This window comes from Dipteris shenzhenensis, chromosome 27, assembly GCF_047967505.1.
Source record: "Dipteris shenzhenensis isolate YYH24624 ecotype China chromosome 27, Dip_SZ_1.0, whole genome shotgun sequence".
NCBI classification, from domain to species: domain Eukaryota; kingdom Viridiplantae; phylum Streptophyta; class Polypodiopsida; order Gleicheniales; family Dipteridaceae; genus Dipteris; species Dipteris shenzhenensis.
Window position 1 is genome coordinate 15,486,853 of NC_141622.1, and position 25,814 is coordinate 15,512,666.

Below are 25,814 nucleotides of genomic sequence, written 5' to 3' on the forward strand. Positions count from 1 at the left end.
TTCTACTTCCATTTAGGTCAATGGGTTTTTTTTTTTTTTTAAAACACCGCTTGAAACTGTATTTACAATTCGAAAGTCCAACTTTCAAATTTACAGCTGCCCAGGCATATATCACACTTCAACCAAAACCCACTTTCCCTAGGCTAGAAAAACTCCTACAATCTGAAATAACTCAAACACAGATGCAAATAAACGAGTACATATTCCAACGAACTTTAGAAGGCATAGAGAGCTCCCTGGTCATATTTCTGCTGCATGACGAGATTAACTTGTCCCTGAAAACCACTCCATCATTCTCAGTGGGACTCCTTGAACGAATTCATGTATGTGACGTCGATTTGGCTATTGATGACCATATAGGCCTTCGTGAACACAGTCCAAATGATACAACTAAATATAACCAAGCTTCTTCATAGTCGATCACAGCAAAATGCACGTATCTCTACAGACTAACACAACCATTTGTCCATCGCAACGCACGAACCTTGCAGAGCTATTGACCCATAGGTCACCTCGATTGAGTCACCAGACAGAATATGTGAACCGCTTACGAGCTCTCTTACCACCGCAAAAAGGCAAAAATCGTCAACGCACCACTACCACCAAACTCGCTTTCGGAATACATTCGTGACCACACAGTAGCTCTCGTCGTGCGCTACTCGTCAACGCTTACCCAAGCTGACGAACTACCCGATGGCCTGAACTAAACGACGCAACCATTCTCAGCTACACTATTTTCATCTTCCACATGCAAGTGATACGATACCACAATATTACACAGCTAGTCCCTCCACACGTTATCACGGAATCCCGAAAGTAACCACCCGTAAACTAGCGTGTGCGTCAGTCTCTGTCTTTTTTTCTTTTCCAGATTCCGTAAGATAGGATTCCTCGCTCCTCTATTGGCTTCCTAGTGGAGTCACGCTAAGGCTTGACGAAAAATCAGATCAACAGTCCAAGGCGTCACCAATCGTTCCCTCACCGTTCACATATCGCCACGCTGATGAGTCCTCGATCCCAACCCAATCACGAAATGCTCTGATACCAAATGAAACATCCAAACCTGCTTACTCCTAGCTTTTCATCAAATCAAGGGCACAGGCACATGAATTCACCTCCCAACCGACCTCAGTGGTAGTAAGCTCTCTCGAAAAAATTCGTTACGTGAAGGCTCTTGCTGTTAGAAAAGACCCAACAGAGGGTACACGCAGCGGAAGACTTATAGTAATGCCCAGGAGCTCACACAGTGTGCGGTGTGGGGTGTGGAATCACAAACTTCTTTACTTATGTGCATTCAATAGATGTGCAGACTCATCAATAGACAATGAACCGGCCAGATAGAGAAACCACCAAAATATATATTTCTGTCCAAAACTATGGACACAATACAAGAGAGATAGATCCAGAGTCCCACCAATGGTGTGGTTCTCTGATCTTACCACAAGGTCCTTCTCCTATCAGCTGGCTATCTCTAGACTCGAGTCCGCGTGCTCCACCTCGAGCTTCTGTAAACTTTCCGTCTAGAATGATCCTCTCCACCTTGCTGTCTGGGAACCAGCCTAGGTGGGCAGCCTCCTGCAAGCTAGGTCTGCAGCACAAGGTACTTCTTTCTCCTCCTTACTATAGGCCCAAAGGTAGCCCTGCTGCTGCTCCTTCTGCTGGTGGACTGGCTGCTCCAGATGATGAGTTATGAGGGCACAAAGGCCCTCCTTATATAGGCCCGAGAGCCTGGTCAGCCAACCGACCCAGCAGCCCTAGAAAGGGCCGACTGCTGGTCGGTTCAGCCCCCTGCCCCTGGCCGACCAAAACTGACCCCACAGCTCCCCATTTATGGGACTGTGGACTGCCCTTTTGGGGCTCTCATTACAAGGGCCCTTGGCCCACCTTTCAAGGGCAGATGCCCTACTATATATACAGGGTCCAGCCCAGCCTCTGCTCCCCCGCCTTGCCACGTGGCCCTGCGCCACTGTTTGCCTCCATGTGAGGCCTGTTCCAGCCTGCTGTGCTGGCCTGCTGTCATTGCGCCTTGTCCACGGCTTGCTGCAGGTCGAGATCCTGCTTGCAACCCTTGCCATCCGGGTCGCCTATTACGTGACTGCGTCCTGCCATGAAGGCGCCTTGAGCTGCCTCTGCCAGGCCCTCACTAGCACCTGGGTACCATGCTTTTGTGCTTAGGTTCACCCCCCCCATGCTCTCCTCATATGGGGGCTTACAGATGGGGAGGTGACCTTTCCAACACTTGCTTACAAAATTCCACCAAGCCCCAAAATTCCCTAGATGGATCTAGTATGCCACATGTCTTCATTCTAGGGTCCCTCCTTAATGCATCATTTACCCCTCTCTTGGGATATCATTGAAACCATTTGCCCCTTGGCACATTTCATGCATTTAGGTCCCTTAGCCTTAGATCCACCTAGTCTAGTGCCATGTCACCCTCACCAAGGACCTTGACCTTGATTCCTCTTTGATCATTTACATGAAGCCCAAACAAATATAATACAAACATTGATCCTTTAAAGGAAAATGCCGACTGACCCTTCCGAGGTCACGTTACCTCAACTTGAGCGTAACAGCGTATTAATTGGACTTACCACCCACCTCCAAGATCCGCAATGTGTTTCATGTGTCTTTGCTGAAACCACAAGTGGGCACCTATGGATTAGGAGGGCTAAATCCTCTACATCTTTGTGGGTTTTGGAGATACAGTATTTCACATAAGGTATATAATGAGTACCTTATAAGATGGAAAGGGCTTCCAAAGGATGAAGAATCATGGATGATGGCAGCCACAGAGCATTGTCCAAGAGTATCCCCACTTCAGCAGCACCTTGCTGTTTCACCACCCTTGTGTGACAGGCATAGCATATACTTTTGAAAGCAAAATTCTATGGCAAGGGATGGCTGTAATAAAGGGGGGGGAAAGGGACTCATGTAGTAGTACCGTAGTGAGAGTTAGAGGGGATTGTGGAGGGGACTATATAAGGCCAACCCACCACTTTAGTAGAGACATTCGATGTGACATCTAATCTTATCCTCCCTGCTCTTCTTCTTCCTTCTCCCACCTTCATACATCTTCTTCTTCACTCTCATCTCTCTCTTATCCTTTCCATCTCCTTCTCCTCCTTCCATCTTCCTCAGCTTCCCTTCAATATCTTGCACCGCTCTTTTCTGCTCTGTCTCTGTGTGTGCCAAAGTATTGTCATAGACCTTCGCAAAGTGAATCGCTCAACCGAGTACCTCCAATTTGTTTCTCCTAATCTTGTTTTAGTAGCCTTTCAGAAGACTACTAACAAAGAAAATACAGAGAGTCTATTGGCTAAACTCTAGGAATTTAGCCATTACCTACCTGAACTCCTGAATAAAGGAATCCAAGGGCTTCCCACCCTTCTTTAAAGATTTGCAACTTTCAGAAATTGTGAAATCCATCTATCTCCAAAGACAGTCTTCTATGAAAGCCTCACAGGATTCATTCCCAAGTTGTGGGTATGGAGGGCTTTCCTTTTAAGGCCCGCCCCCATGAAAAGGCCTTCCCTCAAAGAATCTCCACAAAGGTAGACCGAACATGGTTAGGATGGTGAAATGCGCCTCCCATTTACTAAGCCAAAAGTGCACATAGACCGATGCATGCTCCTCCTCCCCTAAATACCTCCCCTGAATACACTTTCGGAGATGAGGAAGACATCCCATTGTGAAGATGCTAGGACTCCTAGTTCTGCTGCAACAAGAGAACCTGTTGTTGCATAGTCTGCATCTTTGTTGCGTACTCTGCATGTTCTAGAAAATAATTTGCAGCACCTAAGCATCTATCTGCATAACCTGCATGTTTGGTGGTAGAGGGTCCACCTAAGGGTTGCGTTTACCGGGATTCGTAATGATAATTATCAGCTGTTCAAAATATACATAACACAGCAAATAAACAATCATTACAAGATGACAAATTTTCGAGAGAAGACATGCATGAAGTCACAATTAAAAGCAGAGAAACTCCAAGATAGATATATCTGATAGCTATATGCATGACGCCCAAAGACAGTTGAAAAGAAAGCATGAATCGGAAACCAATATAATATGATTGCAGGTGCATGCAACACATGCCTCTCAATCCAAAAATCTCAAATAATATACATGCAAACAGATTATCTCTACAAACCTGGAGTTTTTCAAGGAGAGAAACCAAGATGGTCTTGTTATGTATGAAAGAGACCTCAACACACTAGATGGGAGCTACACTCAGAGCTATCTCCTCAAATAAAGGACAGCACGAGCTAGTTGTAGCAAAGGTGATGGGTATGAGAGGCAAATCTAGAGAGAGAAACAAAGAAAGAAAGCTTATTAAAGTCTTCGGAAGACCAATGGGTCTATGATACTATGAGAAACCTGATACAAAACAAGCTGAAAGGGTGGAGCTACTAAACGAGCATCAACACCCATACTAACTGCTAAATGCTACATAGTCATAATGACATCAGTGATAACATCATATCGATATCAATATGTCCATCTCCATCATCACTACCACCACATGTCATCAGAGTACAAAGCGAGATCCGGTCCAGTCTCACAGCTACAATCCCCCCCCTCTTTCCCCCTCAAGGATGGTGGGGGAGTGGAAAGATGAAGCCAGAAATAGAGTGCTGTTAACTGCCTATGGGCGCAGCCATGCGCTGTCTCCTGGCTGTGGCTCAACGCCTAACAAGAGCTATGGTGATGCCTGTCAGTCGCGCTCAAACCCTAAGCATGGAGGGAATCCCCAAGTGTAATATGTGCATCCGTCCTCTGTCGGCAGTCGGATGTGTCGCACCGCCAGCTCTGGATCACATCCATGTCGGAGCCTGTGGGCAAAAGCTTGTGTGGTCCGGCTGGAAAAACTTAGTGATCATACTCTAAGAAGAGTCTGCCAGTGTGCTCCGTCCCTGTCTCTATGATCTAAGTAGGCACTCTCTAGATAGAAGGTAAGAGAGTAATAGCAAATAGATAATTTGAGGGAAAGCATGAATTATGGAGCGAACGTCAAGACTCTTTCAACAAGCTTGGAGTAAATTGAAGCTGATCAGCAGCTTACAAATATATAAGCGAGTAACTAGCATGTCCATTCGCCAAGCGGGCTTGCATGTGGACTGAAGTAAAAGAAAGTTGCTATAAAGGTCAAAATCGGCTCAAACTGAGGTCCAAAGATGGTCAAAGAATGTGTGGAACTAAGGGAAGCACCTGCAAACATGCACGATTACATGCACGCTAACACAAAGGCATGCAGACATGCATGCATCCACTGACAGCTTCAATTACCTTCATGCAACTCCAGGGCACTTTTATGCACACGCATGCAACTAACAAAGGCCCATACACACATGCAAAGGCATGCATGTAGAAAATCAAACAGGACTGTTTGCCATGCTTCCAGAGGTATCCAAGCGACCAGAAGATGCATGAATTCTCAGGGGCACCTTGCCTTCTGGGATCTGCATCAGAAACCGCCACCAAATGACCTTGACTAGCCTCAGAATTGTGCAAAATTGGCATCTTTCCTCCCATGCAACCACTCAATGATTGTTGCTGCTTGCAATCATCAACACTACCTGCTATGAGCCCTGTCTTGTACCGCGCATACACCACTCAGATCTGCTGGCAACAATAGCTCCAAGGCACTTCTGCAGTCCTACACAGTCCTCTGTCTGCTGCGCTAAACACAGCAGATAAACCATGTGATTTCAACACGTGCCCACAACAAAACCTCACATACAGAGCACCTCATCATCAACGCTCATAGCCAAACTCAACGAATCCACACAATCTCTACATCAAATTGCAGCACGAATTTGACAACATATGACACTCACAAATTTCGAAGCGCACAGCACCAAATTCCACACCCTTTATCCTCTCTTTAGAGTATGATATCATGAATAGAGTCGAAGCAAATAAGCAGACAATCCAAAGCTAGTAATGGAGTAGGATCGGACACAAAAATGCAACATTCCTTACAAAGCTTAGTCTCAGCTAACCTGGACGTACAACACTGATCTGTATCCTCAAGCAGATACGAGACCATCTAAGGTTAGAACACAACACAAGGACATGCATGGTGTAGGCTAGTGCATCACCACCCAACCATAAATCTTTGCAAGGATCACCCCCGTGCGAGAGTCAAGCAACCCTGGACGACTACACCTCCCATACCACAAAGCCCCACCTGCAGCCCACAAATGCCTTTAGGGAGACGTGGGTCTGGACGGATTCCATCCTAGCTAGCTATTCTCAGAAGGCCCCAATCCCAAGAATTCTCAGCTAGCAAAGGCTAAGACTTAAATAGGTATAGGGTGTCCTAGGTGCCTCAACCCTAACATTACCCTAATTATACCAGAGGTAATTCATGTCCTAACTGTCCCATGGTTAAAATACATGACCCTTGGTTAACCAGACCTAAATAACACTAGCCACATTATGTGGACATAATAACAACGTTTACTTGGGATAATAAGGAGAAAGACGAATGTATGTGCCTCAACTAGTAGTAATAGTTATAGCCCAGTCTTCTTTCTAGCCTTAGGCTTATGTGGTCTTGTCAACAACAGAGTATGAAAGTTCTGAACTAGTCTATTCAAACATAAAACTACCTCCAACTGAGGTCTAATTACGTACTCTCCTAGGCACAATCAGCCACTTTGGGTGCTTGTGGCCATGCCAACAGTCCTTTTCTAAAGGAAAAAACCTGAAAATTCCTTCTTGTATTCTTAAGTCGTTCAAATTTTCACTGCAGTGATGTGACAACGAAGACTTGGGTCCTGACCCACTTTGTGCAGCAATGCCATGCATGGTGTCATATGCCTTGACCGCATGGTGTGGTGATCAAAGGAGTTTAAAGAAAACTGAGTTAAGGAAATTTGAATACATCCCTAGGAGTCTTCAATTTGAAAGATTAGGTCATCAAGAAAGCTTGTCACTTGAATTTCACCAAGCCTCCCCTGAGGCATTCAATTCAGGCAATACCATAAAGGGCTGGATATCACTCTTTAAATTATGAATGTTGTTGCATGACCAACCCTGCCACCATGCAATGTGCTACCAACATTGGTTTGAACTTTGCAACAAACTGCCAGATTGACACCCCAGAAAAAACACTTGGTTTACAAAACTCTGCAACTTGAAAGACACTTGAAAGAACGCTCCATCATAAGATTTTCATCTTTTAACATGCAGCAACAGACAGCACTGTAATCCTTGGGGCATATGTTAAGCTCACCTCCTGAGGTGGAAATCCGAGCACTTCCATTTCATCGAAACAGTTCCTTGCCTTCTCCAACAACCCACTATTCGTATAAACTTTCAGCAGCATAAACATGATAGCCTGCAGAAAAGCAAATAGTCAGAAGCTTTACCTCATATATTTTCCTCTAACCTTTATAAAGTCACATTTGCATGACAATGATCTCGATTCTGCTGCCCAACTGCTTCAATCAGAGAACAAAGCCATTTTATTTTGCAGCAACCTCTAGCAGTTGGGTGCAGTCAAAAAGCAATGTTACTTATCAATGAGAAGTACAGTTTTACTCAAACTTAGCATCATAAATCGATAAAGCTACTTAAACTTCAACTGCTAACATAAGGGATCAGAAGCTCTATGTAAAAGATTTGATGAGGACAGTCAATTATCAACTACTAAATCTACAACACATTGATTGACACACAACCAGCCTGGGCACTGCAAACAAAAACACATCCCTGTACAATCATGCAGAGCAGGAAAAGACAGCATCGCTGATAACATACCAAAATGAAGCTCTTTGTTTTATGATTGCCTGAAATATTTGGGCAATAAAGTTGAAATGCTCTTTTTGTTTCATATGATGTTTTTCTCTGGTTTCAAGAAAAAATATAATTATTGTAACCACCTTTAGCGTTTGGTGCAGTCAAAATGCAGAGAAACTTATTCATGGAGAGTCCAGTTTTTCTCCTAAACTCAACAGCATGCATACGGTTCTAAATTCAATTGTCCAACACATGGGATCAGGTGCAGCACCAGACTTATCTATCAATTACTATGTCATTGACACATTGATTAACACATGGCAAACAGAAGATTTCAAAAGAAAACAGCCCTTCACAACAACTGTACAGTACAACAACCAGTTGCCAATTACGAGTAACACACTACATCAGGAGGATTTTATAGAGAGTGATAATTCCCCACAAAAAGTGAGGTTACATGACACGTAATGCCCATTTTATCAAACACAGTAGCATATCTTGTATAGCACACCTTGTCCAATGGCACACGTCTCTGCTGAATTTCCGAGAACACTTTTTCTGCCTCATCTGGCTTCCTTATCTCTGCGTATAAGTGAAGGAGGGAAACATAATGGTAACGATTCCTAGCAATCCCTATCTCCTCCATCTTCTCAAGGAGATCCTTTGCTTCTTCTTCAAGGCCACATGACGCACAGACATTAAGAAGCAATTTAAAGATGACCGAATCAGGTTGCATGCCCATTGCAACCATTTCTTGAAGAAAGCTATCAGCTTTTGCATATGCACCCCTATGCTTCCCACAACCTGCAATCAACTATAGTTGCAACTGATGTTGTCTTAGGCCAAAAACTTCCCTCCCATTACAGCAATACATGAAAATTGTTTAAATTTGAGATAATTTTCGCCAGAAGGCCAAAAAACTATGCTAGTTCCTCTGAGCTAAAGAATGCCAAAATGTAGTGATAAATTTAGAGCATTCCTAAGGCTATGCTCAATAGGTGTGAAAGAAGACAGACTAACCGACTTGAATGTGTCAAAATTTGGAACCAATCCCTCCAATTTTAGCTGCTTGAACAAAACAAATGCAGCATCCACTTTCCCATTGAAAACAAGGGCCTTGAAAAGTGAGTTACAAACTATAACATTAACTCTTATTTCAGGATCTGATTGATTTTCAAATGTTTGCAAGGCTCGGTATGGAAAACCAGCTTTACCCATTGATGAAATGAAAGTAGTAAAGCAAGGAGGAGTAAGCTTGCTATTGTGTTTCATCCATTCAAAAGCCTGCAAAACAACAGCTCTTAATCAGTACCCACTTTGAGAGCTTCCATATACAATATTCAACAGAACTCTCTCTCTCTCTCTCTCTCTCTCTCTCTCTCTCTCTCGCGCAGGCTCGTGAGGAACTCACACAAGCTCAATTGAAGAATAAGGCAAAGGAATTAGCCACAGTCAAGGCTGCTAGGCAGGAAGGAAAATGGGCAGTATATCGTGAACGCATAGCAATCATTAAAGAGTTTAAATCCAAACTGAAAGACTCTCAGTCTTAAACTGATGTATGACTGATATTGTTTTTCAGACTATTATGTAGGAGCTCTAAATAACTGGAGTTGCTTTTTTGGACTCCTTGGGAGCTGCCATGTGCCCTCCCTAAGCAGATGTACTACATGGGTTTTCTTTTCTTGTCCCATAGACCTGTTGATCTCCCATGGACATTACTCTCTCTCTCTCTCTCTCTCTCTCCAGTTGGTCATGATACATACAGTAGCAGAAGCCGCAAACAGGGCAAAACACATACCCTATTCTTATCTAGACTTCAAGAAGCCTTTGGCATTTTACCCAGGGAGAACACAAATAACAAGTCTGGAGATCCCCCAAGACTTAAGGGAAGAGAGTATTAGCTGAACTAGCAAGGCCACTAATCTCAGATACAAAAAAGCAGCACACTATTGTATTGATATCAGTGTCAAACAAGGATGCCCCTTATCCTGGCCCAGTGTTGTCCCTAGGTTACCTGTCAGCCTGGTTGGCTGGCATGGTCTGCAGACCAACTGGTTGGTCCCACAAACTGGTTGTATTTATAGGGATGAGAGGCTAGCCTGCCCCCTTCGCCTGCTGCTGGCTGACCCCACAGAAGCCCACTTTGGCAGCCCAAGAAGAGAGAGAGAGAGAGAGAGAGAGGATAGAGAGAGAGATATAGAGAGAGAGAGAGGACTCGGATTTAGACAGATTTTGTGCAGTTGTTAGCTTAGCAGCCGTGGAAGTTTGCTGCTCTTGTGAGCTGTCTTTCCCACAGTTGTGGACAAATACTTATCTAAGTTATTTTTCTCTAAATGTTCTCTATTCTCTGTGTGATGATAGACGCATCTCATTTATGAGAGAAGAGAGTTTTTATATCTGTCTGCTGTTGGTGAGGGGCTCAACCATGGCGATTCTGCTACTCTTCAGCTAGGTTTTTTCTCCAGAGAGACCTGTCAATTGTACATACTGGGGATTCTTGTCTGTCCCCATCAAAATATCATTTATTGTCTGTCCCCATCAAAATATCATTTATGAGAGAAGAGAGTTTTTAGATCTGTCTGCTGTTGGTGAGGGGCTCAACCATGGCGATTCTGCTACTCTTCAGCTAGGTTTTTTCTCCAGAGAGAACTGTCAATTGTACATACTGGGGATTCTTGTCTGTCCCCATCAAAATATCATTTATTGAAGCTTCACAGGCTTCCTTAGAACACAAGAAAGCTTATTTTAAGTAGATTGTCAAAGGCATTTGCAGAATAAATGGAAAGAGGTTAGGGACTGAACCTATGGTATATGTATCAGGATGGCATCTGATTGTTGTTTGCTTATGCCATTTGTTCGTAATGGGTTTTAAACGAAGTGCAAGCTTCCTAGCTTTCCAATCAGCTTGTATATGTACATTTCACGTTCAGGCATCCTCAACTTATATCCCCATCCTCTTTGGGGACACTGGATGCAGCCTAGTGAGATCATCATGAGGGTTGGGTTCAGATATGCGCAGATATGTACAAGCTTCTTATTTGATGCCAGATGGTCTCCTATAAATTCTCTTTGATATCAAGCAATGGAGGCCCAGGGAATCATAACCTAAACTTGGGATGAGTTCAAAGTTCTTTTGATGGGATTTTCTTCTGACTGGCATGCCAGTTTCCTATCAGACATTCTTTGATCTCCTGTCCTATGATAGACAGATTACAATGTATCTTTGAGCGTGTCATGTGACTATGGATCTCGTTTGGACATGATTTAATAGCGAATGTGGATTTCATGGTTTCTTGTATGAACTGCATTTCCCTTTCCTTATTTATGTGTGAATGATGTCTGTAGGTAAGCACTCTTTAGATTTCCTTGTATTATTTGTATTTTTGCCATTTAATTAATTATCCCAGGAACGAGTTTCACCTGTAAACAAGAAATGACAATTCTAGCACTTGAGCACATCATAGAGCCCTGAAACGGCATTTCTGGGCACCCAAAATGGTTCACTGGTTCAGCGGCGTTTCCGAAACAGGAAACACCGTTTCGGGCTGCCCCAAATCTGTGTCTCTTTTCTGTGCTGCCACGGCTCTTTTCTCTGCTGCTGTCTCCTTCTCGCTCTCCTCTCAGCCTACAGCCCTCTCCCTCTGCAGCCTCCCCTCCTTGCTCTCAGCCAACGGTCACCACCAAGATCGTTCTTCAGAATACAGAACACAACTGCTGCTCTGCGAGAAGGGAGGAAGAGGAAAAAGGAGAGGCTGGGAGAGGATTTGTGCCCTCTTGAAAGACCTTGAAGGCTTACGGGCCAGCACAAACGAGAAATCCCACCAAACGTACAAAGGAGAAAGGCCCTCCGAGGCCTCTGCCAAGAGCACTCCAAACAAAAGGACCAGCCAGCCCAAAGGAGAGGGTAGCTAGGGTTGCTTTTTAGTGGCCGAAGCACCACCAAAGGACAGACCAAAAAAAACTACCCAGAAGCTTCTTGAGTATCTTGAAAGATCTTCGAACCCCTTGTGCAATCCAGAACCACTTGGAAAGGACAGCCTGCTTGAGGTCAAGGCCCGTGGCGAGGACTCCACTTGCCTAAGGCAGCCACAAGAGGGGCTGCCCGCATAGAGGCAGTCCGCCAACAGGCAGGCCTGCCTATTGGAGGGATGAGCCTTCTTAGGAGCAGCTTGGGGGGGCAACGCACAGCCATGCCCAGGTCCGTCAAGCCCAAGGAAAACCCGGCTACACACAGGCGACCCGCAGCAGCCGCAGCCTGTTGTGGCCGTGCCAAAGAGCCCAAGGGGGGCAAAGGTCCACCCACCCTGCTGCCTGGAAGCCGCATAGAGGCTGAGTGCTGCAAAGGGGATGGGAGTCACAAGGCGCCTGAAGGAGCTCACGGGCTAAAAGGAAAGAGGCAGAAGGGGGAGCGAGCTGCAACAAGGGTGGGGCGGAAGGGGTGGAAGGGGGCAGAAGGGAAGGGGGGGATGGAGGAGGGGGGAAGTTGAAGGCGAGGTAGGGGGAGAGGGGGAGCATGAGAAGCAGTGAGGTATTGACTTCTTCTAACACCCCCTCTCAATGATAAAATGTGGGCCTATAACCATGTGTCGTATAAGGTGCTCCTGCTGGGCTTTGGGAAGAGACTTTGGGAACAGATTGGAAGTTGGACAGTTCTTGGCAATTGCTATGCAACTTTGATTGTTGTACATATACCAATGGCAACTTTATTGTCGCATATAATCACCATCGCTCCCTCTTGAGGAACATCCATGTCTCCCAAAATCCATGTAAATGCGTTTCAAAGCAAAATGGATTACAATATTAAACATATAAAAAAGACAACGATGTATTACCCCTAGAATCCAAAAAGAAAATTCATTTTGAGAGGAATGGACTACATGGAATCTAGAGAATTTTCTCACTCACAACACCAAACAGAGAATTTTTTGGATACATAAACTAGGAAATGCACCTAGAAAAAGGCTAAATTTTCATACTTGAAACAAAATAGAAAACATGATTGTGGCTTTCATGCATGATAGTTCTCGTCCAAAATGTTCATGTGACCCACATGAAAACATGTACATGCACTTTTTCATATGTCATATGTAGTTCTCATTCAAAATGTAGACATAGCCCACATCTAGAAACATGTATGAAGCAGTCCATACATCATGTAGTTCTCATTCAAAATGTAAACATAACCCATATTTAGAATTTCTCTTGAGAAAGCCATGCACTCTAACGAACTTTCTTTTGGCCTTGATTTTATATGATTCCCCTTGTACAATTCTCTGAGAAGAATTGTTCAAATTTTTTAAAACTCAAAACAGGAAGCATTGTTCAAATTTTTTTTAACTCAAAATAGGAAACAAGGTACGATGCAATTGACTTGACTTGCCCATGATGTACTAGACTCGTTGTATAGAAACTTGGTTAGCAAAAGGGGTATAAGGTTGATTAAGCCAACCCTTGGTTGAGTTAACGCATTTGGTTAGAAATCTGACATGTGGCAATCAACTGCCACGTCGTCTCATCTGACACCTCAGCAGATCTTATCCACCTACCACGTCACCAGGTCCACGTGGACTACCACATCAACATATGCCACGTCATCTGTCACGTCAGTTGTCACATCATCTGCCACGTCACCTTTGCTGACATCATCTGTCACATCATCAATACCACAGGACACACTGACTCTTTGCAGGCACACAGTGCTTCATAGTCACTGCATGTGACCACTCTTGCCACCTCTGCACAAGGCTCCACTGGCACACCTCTTGCTAGGCACATTGCCACATCATCACTACATGTAACCCACAATGACACATCATCATTGAGCACCATTTGCACTCCTTTTGCCCCTCCACCTACATCAAGTCGTATCTCTTAATCCAGGAAGAATTTGAGGGTGCTCTAAAAAGGAAAGTCGCTCGATTTTTCGTGCTCTACGCGCTCGTTACATCACGCGCACATTTCAATGCCAGTTACACTCACTTTTGAGCCTCGTCGACTAAACCACTTCCTTCACGCGCATTCGCCTCTACATCGACGCATCTGACCCAGCATTAAAAAGAACAAAAGAAAAGGAATTATTTGCTGTTCTTTCATCGATCGACGGTTGGTATAGATCTAGATTAGAGTAGACTAGATCGCCATAGACGGGACCCTTTGAATTGTTGAGATTCCGCATCTCCAGGCGTGGCCAGCCGACCAGCCCCCATGCAGCAAGGGGGGCCAGAGGGGGTAGGCTGGCCGACCAGCTGGTCGGCCCAGTTGGCCTAACCGACCAGGCTGGTCGGTCCAGCCAATCTGGCCGACTCCCCCCCTTGGCCTGCCCTATAAAAGGGCCTCCTTCCCTTCATTTCCTCCATCGCTTCTTGCAGCTCCTCAAGGCTCCAGCATACAACCTGCTCCTAACCATCCCCTCAGAGCCCCCTCTCAACTGCTCAGTTGGCTGCCCACACTCCCGCAGCAGATCTTGCCTCTTCAGGGCCCTTGCCTCCCCGCTCCAGGCCTCTGCCTCTTCGTTTCAGGCTTCTCCTGCCTCCGTGCTCTCAGGCTTCAGCTTTCTTGTGTTCCCCCCTTTTTCTCTGCTTCAGTTCAGCCTCTCCAGCAGCTCCTGTTTTCTATCTTATTCAAGATATCTTGTATTTCAGTTGCTGCCCTGGTTTAAGGGCTGATTTACAGCAGATCAGTGGTGGTACATTTTGTTATCTCTAGTGTTCTCTGTGTGGCTCTATAATTTCAGTTTGTTTGCATCTTCCGCTGCCATTTTAATATGGTATCAGAGCACCAGGTTACTCTCTGATCTGGGAACTTCTATATTGATGAAGTTGAAGAAGTTTGTCCTCCACTGACTACAGAGCTTTCTTCTCCCCTCCCTATATATATATTTTTTTTTATTTTTATCTTATTCAAGATATCTTGTATTTCAGTTGCTGCCCTGGTTTAAGGGCTGATTTACAGCAGATCAGTGGTGGTACATTTTGTTATCTCTAGTGTTCTCTGTGTGGCTCTATAATTTCAGTTTGTTTGCATCTTCCGCTGCCATTTTAATATGGTATCAGAGCACCAGGTTACTCTCTGATCTGGGAGCTTCTATATTGATGAAGTTGAAGAAGTTTGTCCTCCACTGACTACAGAGCTTTCTTCTCCCCTCCGTATATATATATATTTTTTTATTTTTTTCACGTATCCCGGGCTATCAATAGCAGCCTACTGCTTCATCAAGAGCCTCTCCCCCCCTTCCTTCATCGCGCATCGGGTCGGCTCCCGTCTTCACCCGTACGACTTTATTCAGGGGTTTCTGGCAGAACTTATTGGCTCTTGATCTTTGGGTTCGATTGTTGAGATTGGCCCTGTTCTAGACCTTGATCTTTTCACCAGCCCCGTTCTCTTCAGCCCCTTGTTGCTGTCCATTCCCTGTTTTCAGTTATGGCTGATGAAACAAAGGATTCTACTCCGGATCTTCGCATATCCCCTATGTCCAGTTTCTTTCAAGAGTCTGACAAGCCTGTACGTATTCCCACTCTTCCTACATTTCCAGATGCTCGGCAGTTAGATGGGACCAATTATTCTCTTTGGAAAATTCAGATGGCGTCTGTATTGGAATCTTATGATCTTGCTGAGTTTGTTGATCCCGGGATCCCTCGTCCGTCACCTGAGGAGGAGCCACATGCTTCTCTTATCTGGGATAAATTGAATGCTCGTGTACGCTCGTTCATCTTTCTCAATTGTCAACCAGGGGTTCTCAATCATATCAAGCATCTTACTTCTGCACATGCTATTTGGGAATTTCTTGATGGCATGTATCTTCGCGTCACTCCCATGAAACGTATTTCCTTGGAAGTTCAGCTTCGTCGCCTCGATCCAACTACTTCTCCTTCCATACAGGACCACATCAACAAAATGCAGAGCATGCATCAGGACATCCTCCATGCAGGCAAGGCTATCTCCTCCGAAGATATGGCTATTACTCTCTTATCTCATGTTATTACTGACAGTCGATATGCAGCATTCTATTCTTCTCTTATTACCTCTGGCCGCCTCAGCACCATCACTTGGGAGGAACTTGTCCCCATGATGATGGATCAGGAGGAACAGTTCACTAAAACCTCTGATGGTTCTTCTGAGGCTCTTGTGGCCCATCGTCCCAAATCACGATCCAAGAATGCCCCGTCCTCTGCCAATAACTCATCTCCTTCAGATCCCTCCAGTGACCGTCCTGCTCCCAAAGGTAATTGCAATCACTGTGGCACTCCTGGCCATTATTGGCGCAATTGTCCATACCGCAAACACAAACGAGCTGACGCACCTCTGGCCGCTGCGGCTGATGCTTCCCTTACCCCTACTCCTGCATTTGTTCACCTTGAGCTCTTGAATTCGGTCCCCCTTCCTGCAGCAGAGTCATTGGCTCTCCATAGCTCCGATGCTCGTGAATGGATTGTTGATAGTGGGGCCTCTCGGCATATGACCCCCTCCTCCTCACTGCTCCAGGATCTCACTCCTCATTCTGGTCGTGTCTGCATCGGCGATAAGCACTCTATTCCTGTTCATTCAGAGGGCTCTCTTGATATTATTCCTGATGGCAAAGGGGGTAAACACTCTTCTCGTGTTCTTTATGTTCCGTCTCTCGGCTTTCATCTCCTTTCGGTTCATCAGATTTGTCAAAACAATATGAAAGTTGAGTTTGAAGCAGCCTCTGTCACCATCCGCGATCGTGCCACCGGACAGCCGGTTTGGACCGGCCATTCTACTAATGGTATCTACAAGCTTGTTGCCCTTCCCTCCCTTACAGGAACCTCTCTTGGCGACCTTTGGCATTATCGGTTTGGTCATTTACACATTGATGCTCTTCATCGTGCTTTCCGTGATCAGCTTGTCCTCGGCCTCCCTAACGTCGGCACTCGCCAAGGTCTCTGTCCCTCTTGCATATTGGGCAAACAACATCGCGAGCCGTTCGCTCATCATGCCTCTCGCCGTGCCACTGTTCCGCTTGGTCTTGTTCACCTCGACCTATGTGGCCCTATGCAGATTATGTCCCTTGGGGGAGCCTCGTACTACATGCTTCTTGTTGATGATTTCAGTCGCTACTCTTGGATCTATTTTCTTTCCCACAAGGATCTGGCTTTCAGTCGTTTCCAGACCTGGCTAGCCATGGTGGAAAAAGAATCCAATCACTCCCTCAAAATTCTTCGTGCTGATAAAGGTGGTGAATTCACCTCTCTCGAGTTTGATCGGTTCTTGAGTAGTCATGGTGTCAAACGGGAATTTGCCAACACAGGTACCCCTTCTGATAATGGTGTGGTTGAACGTAAACATCGTACCGGTGTTAAAATGGCTCGGACCATGCTCACTCACAGTCAACTCCCTCAGTCTCTTTGGGCCGAGGCCATGATGACCGCCATCCATACTCTTAACCGCTCTCCGACATCAGCAGTCCCAGGCATGACCCCTTATCAGGCTTACTATGGATCTAAGCCCGATGTTTCCCATTTTCGAGTATTTGGCTGTGATGCTTATGTTCATATTCCTAAATCTGATCGTGGAAAGCTTGATCCTAAGTCCCACAAGCTCTTGTTCGTAGGCTACAACTCCGTCTCCACTGGCTATCGCCTCTATGATCCTCGCCGCCGCATTATCTCCGTGAGCAGGGATGTTCTTTTCGACGAGCAGGTCCTTCCGACATCCTCCGACTCTCCTCCTGTTCTTGGAGATCCGTCCGATGCCCCGGAGCCCTCTCTCCCTCCACCTGCCTCGTCCCCCGGTACATCACCTCCTATTCTCTCTCCTCCGCCTCCTTCTCCGGCTCCACCCTCGTCTGCTCCTCCTTTGGAACCCCGCTCGGTACGTGTTCCGCGATGGCTCATTGATACTCTCCGCTCCTCCGGTCTTGAGGATCCCTACTCCGAACCACCCCCTGATGATGGGCCTCGTCGCTCTCATCGCCATCTCCCACCGTCCTCTTCTAATCCCCTTCATGTCAATTATGCCCTTATGTCAGGCTCTGGCCCAGCCTCATTGGAAACAGGCTATGGAAGCGGAAATTCATGCTCTTCTTCGGAACCACACCTGGGACCTTGTCCCTCGTCCCTCACATCGTTCCGTCATTGGTGTCCGGTGGATTTTCAAAACAAAATACGCCTCTGATGGTTCTGTCGACAAGTATAAAGCTCGGCTGGTGGCTAAAGGCTATGCCCAACGACCCGGCATCGACTATGGGGAGACCTTTGCACCTACCGCCCGGATGAGCACCATCCGCACGATCCTCGCTCTTGCCGCCCACCATCAGTGGCCCATCTTTCAAATGGACGTCAAATCTGCATTTTTGAATGGTGATCTTCATGAAGAGGTATATGTGGATCAGCCGCCCGGCTTCATTGATTCTCGTTCTCCTTTCATGGTCTGTCGCCTTCGCAAGGCTCTCTACGGTCTCAAGCAAGCTCCTCGGGCCTGGAATCAGCGTATTGATACCTTCTTCTGCTGCCAAGGACTTCTTCGCTCTCTGGCTGATCCCAATCTTTATCTTTTTCATGAAGGACAGCTTCATACCTTTTGATTTAATCCTCACCGGGAGTCATACCAATCATATCCTTGCCATTAAAGTTGCTCTTCAAACTGAATTTGAGATGACGGATATGGGCCTTCTCCATTTTTTCTTGGGTCTTGAGATTTGGCAGACTAAGAGGGGGTATTTTGTCTCTCAGCAACGCTATGTTCAAGAGCTCCTCGAAACTTTCCACATGGCTGACTGTCGGCCCATCACCTCTCCCATGGATCCCAACGCTAAACTCTCTGCTTCTGGGTCCACTGCTTATCCTGATGCCTCCCTCTACCGCCAGCTTGTTGGATCTCTTCTTTGGCTACTTAACACTCGACTGGATCTCAGCTTCTCTGTCGGCACCCTCAGTACCTTCATGCAAACCCCTTCGCTTTCTCATTGGCAAGCTGCTCGACGTCTCCTCCGCTATCTTCAGGGGACCTCTACTTTCGGGCTCTTTTATGCTGCCGGTGGTTCCTCTCCTTCCCCGCTCACTCTCCGAGGTTGGAATGACTCCGATTGGGCTGGCGACCCCGATTCTCGCCGCTCTACCACGGGCTATGTTTTCTCCTTTGGCTCTGCGGCTATCTCCTGGTCCAGTAAACGCCAACCCACGGTCGCCCTATCTTCCACCGAGGCTGAGTATCGGGCTATGTGTAGTGCCACCTGTGAGGCTGTGTGGCTTCGGCGCCTTCTTCTCGATTGTGGTTTTCAGCAATCCACTTCTACCACACTTTTTTGTGACAATCAAAGCTGTATTGCCCTTGCTCGCAATCCGGTTTTTCATGCTCGGACAAAACACATTGAAATTCAGTACCACTACACGCGAGAGAAGGTTCTTGACGGTACCATTGTGCTCCTCTTCAGCACCACTTCCGACAACGTCGCCGACATATTTACCAAATCTGTTTCTCCTCCCCTTCTCCAACGTCATACCAGCTCTCTGGGTCTTGTGCCACACCCTGGAGCTGAGAGGGGGTGTTGAGATTCCGCATCTCCAGGCGTGGCCAGCCGACCAGCCCCCATGCAGCAAGGGGGGCCAGAGGGGGTAGGCTGGCCAACCAGCTGGTCGGCCCAGTTGGCCTGACCGACCAGGCTGGTCGGTCCAGCCAAACTGGCCGACTTCCCCCCTTGGCCTGCCCTATAAAAGGGCCTCCTTCCCTTCATTTCCTCCATCACTTCTTGCAGCTCCTCAAGGCTCCAGCATACAGCCTGCTCCTGACCATCCCCTCAGAGCCCCCTCTCAGCTGCTCAGTTGGCTGCCCACACTCCCGCAGCAAATCTTGCCTCTTCAGGGCCCTTGCCTCCCCGCTCCAGGCCTCTGCCTCTTCGTTTCAGGCTTCTCCTGCCTCCGTGCTCTCAGGCTTCAGCTTTCTTGTGTTCCCCCCTTTTTCTCTGCTTCAGTTCAGCCTCTCCAGCAGCTCCTGTTTTCTATCTTATTCAAGATATCTTGTATTTCAGTTGCTGCCCTGGTTTAAGGGCTGATTTACAGCAGATCAGTGGTGGTACATTTTGTTATCTCTAGTGTTCTCTGTGTGGCTCTATAATTTCAGTTTGTTTGCATCTTCCGCTGCCATTTTAATATGAATTTCCCCAAGTTGCCAATTTAAGCCATGCCCGAAATTCTCGACTAGTACCTACTCAGAGTCGGTTCATACGCTTACATACGGTTTCACATCATCACATTACCTGAAACCTGAGGTTCATCAATTCAGTGAGTAGACTTCAGAGTTTTTCAGAGGCATTGCCGATTGTTCAGTGGGCAAATAGCATTTGATTTCACACATACATGCCACCATTGTAAAGCCTACTTAGCTATTTCACAGCATTGTGCACATCATTTCAGCCTTGTAAAGCCTCTTGGCTAGTACTAGCATCATTTGCCACAAGCCTTATAACACAGATCGGAATTTTATATATTGCAGTTCTATCTTCACCGACAATTCAGATTCCACTTGGCACAGTCAGTGTTTTGTAGTTGATTTATACAAAGATTTTCACGCATTTTGAGTATATTTTTTGCACCATGTCTACGACTAGCAACCTCAATCTGGAGGCATCTGCTAAGCTAGACAACTCCAATTACGGTACATGGAAATACCGAATGGAGACCATTCTAGTACTTCAGGACAAATGGGAGTATGTCGATGGGTCTACACCTAGACCATTGGACAATCCAGCCACCAGTAGCTCTACTCCACCTGTTGTCACAGCACCAGCAGCGGGATCTATAACAACATCTGTAGCTACACAATCGGTTGCCTCTCCAAAAGGCTCTACCTAGGGTGATTGGGACTCCATCCGCGGACCTGTCCCATGCGGCACTCTCTCTGGACGAGCAGCCTTCTGCTTTGGGCGTGGCTGAGGGTGATCTTTGCACAGACCCCTCGTGCAATCCCTAGCCAGGTGTCCCATCTTCCTGCATCGTAAGCACGGGAACGGCAGCCTTGAGCTCTCTACTATCTAAACTCGCCACCATCTAGGGTCTTAAGAAAGATCTCCTCTAGAAGAGTCTCTGGGTACTCCACAATCAATCTGAGCCTAGGGACGCCATCATCTGCAACCACTGTCATTGGTATCTGAGGTGGCGACTCCACCACCATGCCAAAGGCACCACTAATGGCTGGATCCATAATCCTTGGGGATCCCCGAAAATCGGAGCGTCACAGGGAAGCGAGGCACTAGTGGGTCAAATCCACGTCGTCAATAGTGAACCCATTGTACCACGGGATAAGGTAGACGAGATGCATGCCCAGTAGAAGGGGACTCCGCTCCACGAGAGTCCAGGTGGTGTTGGGGGAGCTCAGATGGAGAAGGAAAACCCCTATGCCATAAATGGTTACCTCCTGTATATGGTTTCCATCCAATGCTAAGCTCGCTTGGATCCCATCATATACCTGTCTCCTTGTTGGCGTGAGGCCAATTATCCTACCTACCACTGCCCTGCCCTGAAGTGACTGTACTGCTTTCTTTACCTAGAGTTTGTCTTGTGGAGAGAGAAGAACATTACCGGCTTGGGTAGTCAAGGGTGCTGCCATGTGAGCCCCTCTGTTCTCCAGTGGGTATTAGTGAACAAGGACTTGATTTCTGACTCGACCTAAGGCTGAGAGACTGACCTACATAGCTCATGCATGTGAGCCCCTCTGTTCTCCAGTGGGTACTAGTGAACAAGGACTTGATTTCTGACTCGACCTAAGGCTGAGAGACTGACCTACGTAGCTCATGTATGACTGCCCTGGACAAGGGCTCACAATGGGGTCACGGCATACAACAAAGTCACCTACAATAGGGATCTACTTGCACTTGTCGATGTAGCCAGCTGTTCACCTTGCACCCCAGTCCAAGGGTGCATGGGACAGGAATACACCAAAAGAGTAGTAGTAGAATGCTCCAGAGGAAGTGCCAAACAATGGAGAGGGCAGGGCTATTTTTTAGCCTGCCAAATAGGCCGACCTAGGGCCCAGCAAACTGACCAACCAGGGGTCAGTCATGGTCAGTTGACCTAACCAGGGTCAAGGCCAAAAGTGACCTCGCCAGCCAGCCCCAGAGGCTGAGGCCTTTGTCCACAGGTAATCCTATTCAGGAAAGGGCAGAAATAAGCCCTCACTCACTATGAGATGCACATAACTCCAATAAATGGTTCTCTAAGAATGCTAGTTTCAGCTTTAGGACTTCTTAGCACAGGCAGCAGGCTGCTGTCTGTCCTCAGTGAGCTTCAGTGGCATTCCGTGACATGGAGACAATGGCCCTAGATGCCTCTACTTATACGTAGGGAGAGGGCGAGTCAGTCCGCCCCCAGGCTGGCCGACCAGCCCTAAAATCAGGGCTGACCAACCCTAGTTTGGGCCAACCTCCTGCTGCTGCCGCATGACAAGCTGACTGGTCTACTGGCCTCACTGACCTGGTACTATAGATGGCCAAACAGCAGATCTGGCCAACCACAGGCTAGGCTATATAGCCATGCCACTCTATGCCCACATGGTCAGTATTTTTCTGCCCCACACATGGGACCTGTATTGCCACCTACACAGCCTATTTTGGCTGATCTGCCTGCATCACATCCTGCCTTATCTACTGCACATCTGCTAGCCCATCTTCATGCAGACTTTACTGCCCACGTGGGAGTCTATCTACTGCCCATGCAGCACCCACATGTGCTGCTACACTTAGCCCTATACGCTGTCCATGTGTCAGCCCACCTGCTGTCCACATGGCAGCCCAAAAGTTGAGCCATATGCACGTTGACCTGCCCATGTGACACCAATGCCTTGTGCGCAACTGGCTATCCTTTCAATCTCCCCCATCCTACATGGGTGTCCTGCCCCATTGCTCTCATCGTATGGGGAGGCAGTCACCCTTTTATTCCAACACCCCCTCTCAGTAACACAACATGAGCTCACATTGACCCAGACATACATCCACTCCATCTGCTCCCTTAGAAAACTCTCAAGAACACATTGAGAGACTGGTCAAAATCTGGTCCAAGCTCCCACGTAGCTTGCATCACCAGGGCCAGCTTTGAATCATCCTCAAACAGCAGAAAACCACCCTTCAATGGCTTCACGAATCTGCCAGAAATATCAAGGTAGAAAGCAGAAGTGTCAGGGTCTGTTTCGACCCGTTCTCCATCCAACACTATCCACAACCTTAATCCTTGAAACATGTAAGGTGAGATGAAGCTGCTTGGGAGCCTTTAACGTACCCAGATTTGCTATCAGGCTGATGCCTTTATTTCTCTGTTGCTCATCAAAGAGGCCTGCTCTGCAGCATCGCTCTTTTTCATGGATTGAATTGTTGGATACCTATTTAGAGAGGTTTGGCTGAGGCCTTGATTATCTTTGCGTATTCTGTACTTTCTTGCTGATTTTGAGGAGGAAATCCCTCTGAGCATAAGACGAATAGTTTGTACTTGTTCAGATAGTAGCTGGGACTTAATTAATTGAGTGTGAGGGATGATGGGAGGTGAAGGGTGGTGTTGGGAAAAGAGGGGGGGGCGGGGGGGAGACAGCAAGTTCAGTTTTTTTTTTCCATCAAAATATCCACTAAGAGGGAAAAAAAAAACAACTGATAATAATAATTGGAAATTTGCTAACGCAATGCAAGAGACTATGAATCCTTGAGGGTACTGCCATGAGGTTCATATGGGGGCGAGAATCATGTGGTGGGGGACGAGTGAAGTGAGAACAAGGGTTGAGAGACCGAGAGTTTAGTGGGAAGGGAGAGAATCCTACTTGAAAAACGATATATATGAAATGGTAACTAAATTGAAACGAGGCAGTCAATGAGTTCAAAGAAAAGCTCGAACATCCCAAATCCTCCCTAAAGCACACGTATAAGTTACAAGATGTAGTACACAACAACATGAGTTTCCACATTTTCGTTACCAGATGTAGTTCGTGCCACTGTCTAAGGGTTGCAAAGCGCCTTAAAATTGTATTGTAGTCAATTAATGCAAGATTCTTCTGTGCTCTGCTAGAAAAGGACGAATTAGTATTTCGCCATACAAAATAAAAAATAAAAAAAGAGGACGCTCACAATCTTTTTAAAAAACCCTTAAGGAGCTACGAGTAAAAACCTGCCAAGAGATACCGCAGGGTCATCGCCAGAGACTACAACGTCTTCTATTGCCTTTTTCCGCTGCTCCCAGGTTGAATTACGTTGTAAGACGTATTGGGCTTGGTTCACCCATCCGTCCTTGGTGGCAAAAGAAGTTGTCCTCTCGTCATCATCGAAGTACTCCCAGAGATTGTTGTTTCTAGTCCTGACTATTTTGGAAGTACCAAGAGGATAATGGAGCTCCCGGGCGCTATCTCGAAACCAACCATTCTTTAAATCTGTGGCACCCAATTCTAAGTCATTGTCGGAGAAACCGTGCTCAACGAAGGCTCCACTCAAGTGTGGGGGTTGTGCTCGGAGGGAAGAAGGGGAGGACGGATGTGAAGGGCAGCAGGGTAACAAAAGGCGAGTGAAATGGTGAGGACACTTATCGTGCGGGGGGAGAAGAGTGTGTGTAGTGCCGCCCAAGGATTGCTCCATTCTGCTCAAATTCTAACAGCCGATTCACAAAGATTGCCTCAAATTACCAACTCAACGGTTCTCTTACATTCCTAGACAGGATTGAACAGTTGAGCGCCAATGTTTGAAGAGCCAATAATCCAACAATGGATCTACAGTCCATATCCAAATACTTCCCACGATTTCATCACAGAATCCATATCCAAACACTGCACAGGATTTCATAAGCTGGGCTCAGAGAAAAAAAGCAGCTTGAAGTTGGCATTCCAATGTGCCAGCTTTGCCTGTGAAGATCAACAACTTCCGTGTGAAGATCGACAACTATCTTTACAACAGCTCAAAACAACGCCTTTTTCCTCCAATGTGCAAGCTTTCTCTCCAATGTGCAAGCTGTCCCTGTGAAGATGATCAACTATCTTCACAAGTGCTCAAAACAGCGCCTTTTTCCTGAGAATCTTTCCATTGTTCTTGGTCTGAAGGTCTCTCACAATTGGTCGTCTTCCCGTCGGCCAATCGAAATTTGAAGCTCACAGTTGTTTTTCGGTATAATAAGTTATCGATACTGGGATTCACCATTGGCCACTGATGGTTGCAGATAACATTTATAATATCTTCTTCTTTTTCCCAACAGAAAAGGTTATTCATTTTCAATATCTTCTTCTTTTTCCCCATGCAAGAGAAAAGGTTATTCATTTCAATTTAGTTTAAGAGGGCAAATAGAGGGGCCCATCATCATAAGTAGGAAGGGGGAGGGGGAGGGGCAGGGGGAGAGGGAGGGGGAGGGCGAGGAGGAGAGGTGATAAGAGCACTTATACCCAAGCTGGCAAATATGGGTTCCTAGCCATCGCAAGCGTTGCCAAGCCTCCCTCCCCTCGACTCCATAAGATGAGACCCAACCCCGCAATGCTCCGAGCACCTGCAAGAAATTCCATCTCTAATGGAGCACCTACAATGCCACAAGGTGTCAGCCAAAATTTTGGGGCTAGAAGCGGGAACGCAGCAAACCATGGGATATTTGAATCTCGTGGGAACAATGTTTAACTTATATTCAACACAAGGTGGCATTGCACTAAGAGGGAAATTCTACATAACTTAAACAAGTAATTTCAGCAGCTTTAATCGCACTCTCGAAAACTTACGTGTCGGCACTAACACAACAAGACAAACTCCACTTGGATTCCCACCAGAAACCTACTCCAACTAGACTCAAGATGCTATGGCTATCTCGCCACTAGCCTGGTATTTGAGTCAAACAAGTAGTTTCAGTGGCTTTAATCACACGATCAGCGCTTTTATCGCACTCTCAAACACGGCTGACATGTCGGCATTGACACAATAAGACAAATTCCACTTGGATTTCCACCCGGAGCCTACTCCAGCTAGAGTCAAGGTGCTATGCCTATCACTAAATGATGGCCCATAGCTACCAAACAATGACTTAGCTTAACATTAGCCTAGTATGCGAATCATGGATTGCACCAACAAACGTCGTGAAGTAGGTTGTCTGATCACCCATGTACAACATTGT

General features: G+C 46.5%; 1 protein-coding gene across 2 annotated transcripts in view; it reads right to left on the reverse strand.

Moving 5' to 3' along the window:
- LOC147883923 (uncharacterized) overlaps window positions 1-24,855 on the reverse strand; it is a 70,894-nt gene extending 46,039 nt beyond the window's left edge. Inside the window, exons 1-5 of one of the 2 annotated variants that reach the window (XM_087398949.1) lie at window positions 23,847-24,855; window positions 23,656-23,740; window positions 8,961-9,030; window positions 8,258-8,550; window positions 7,241-7,345 (exon numbers count right to left, since the gene is read on the reverse strand). In XM_087398949.1, coding sequence (XP_087255075.1) covers window positions 7,241-7,345; window positions 8,258-8,550; window positions 8,961-9,030; window positions 23,656-23,740; window positions 23,847-24,307 — 1,014 coding nt within the window. In that variant the 5' untranslated portion in view covers window positions 24,308-24,855. Of the gene's footprint in view, window positions 1-7,240; window positions 7,346-8,257; window positions 8,561-8,766; window positions 9,031-23,655; window positions 23,741-23,846 lie in introns of both variants that reach the window. The other variant, XM_087398948.1, reaches the window with a different exon arrangement.
- Window positions 24,856-25,814: the final 959 nt, after the last annotated feature.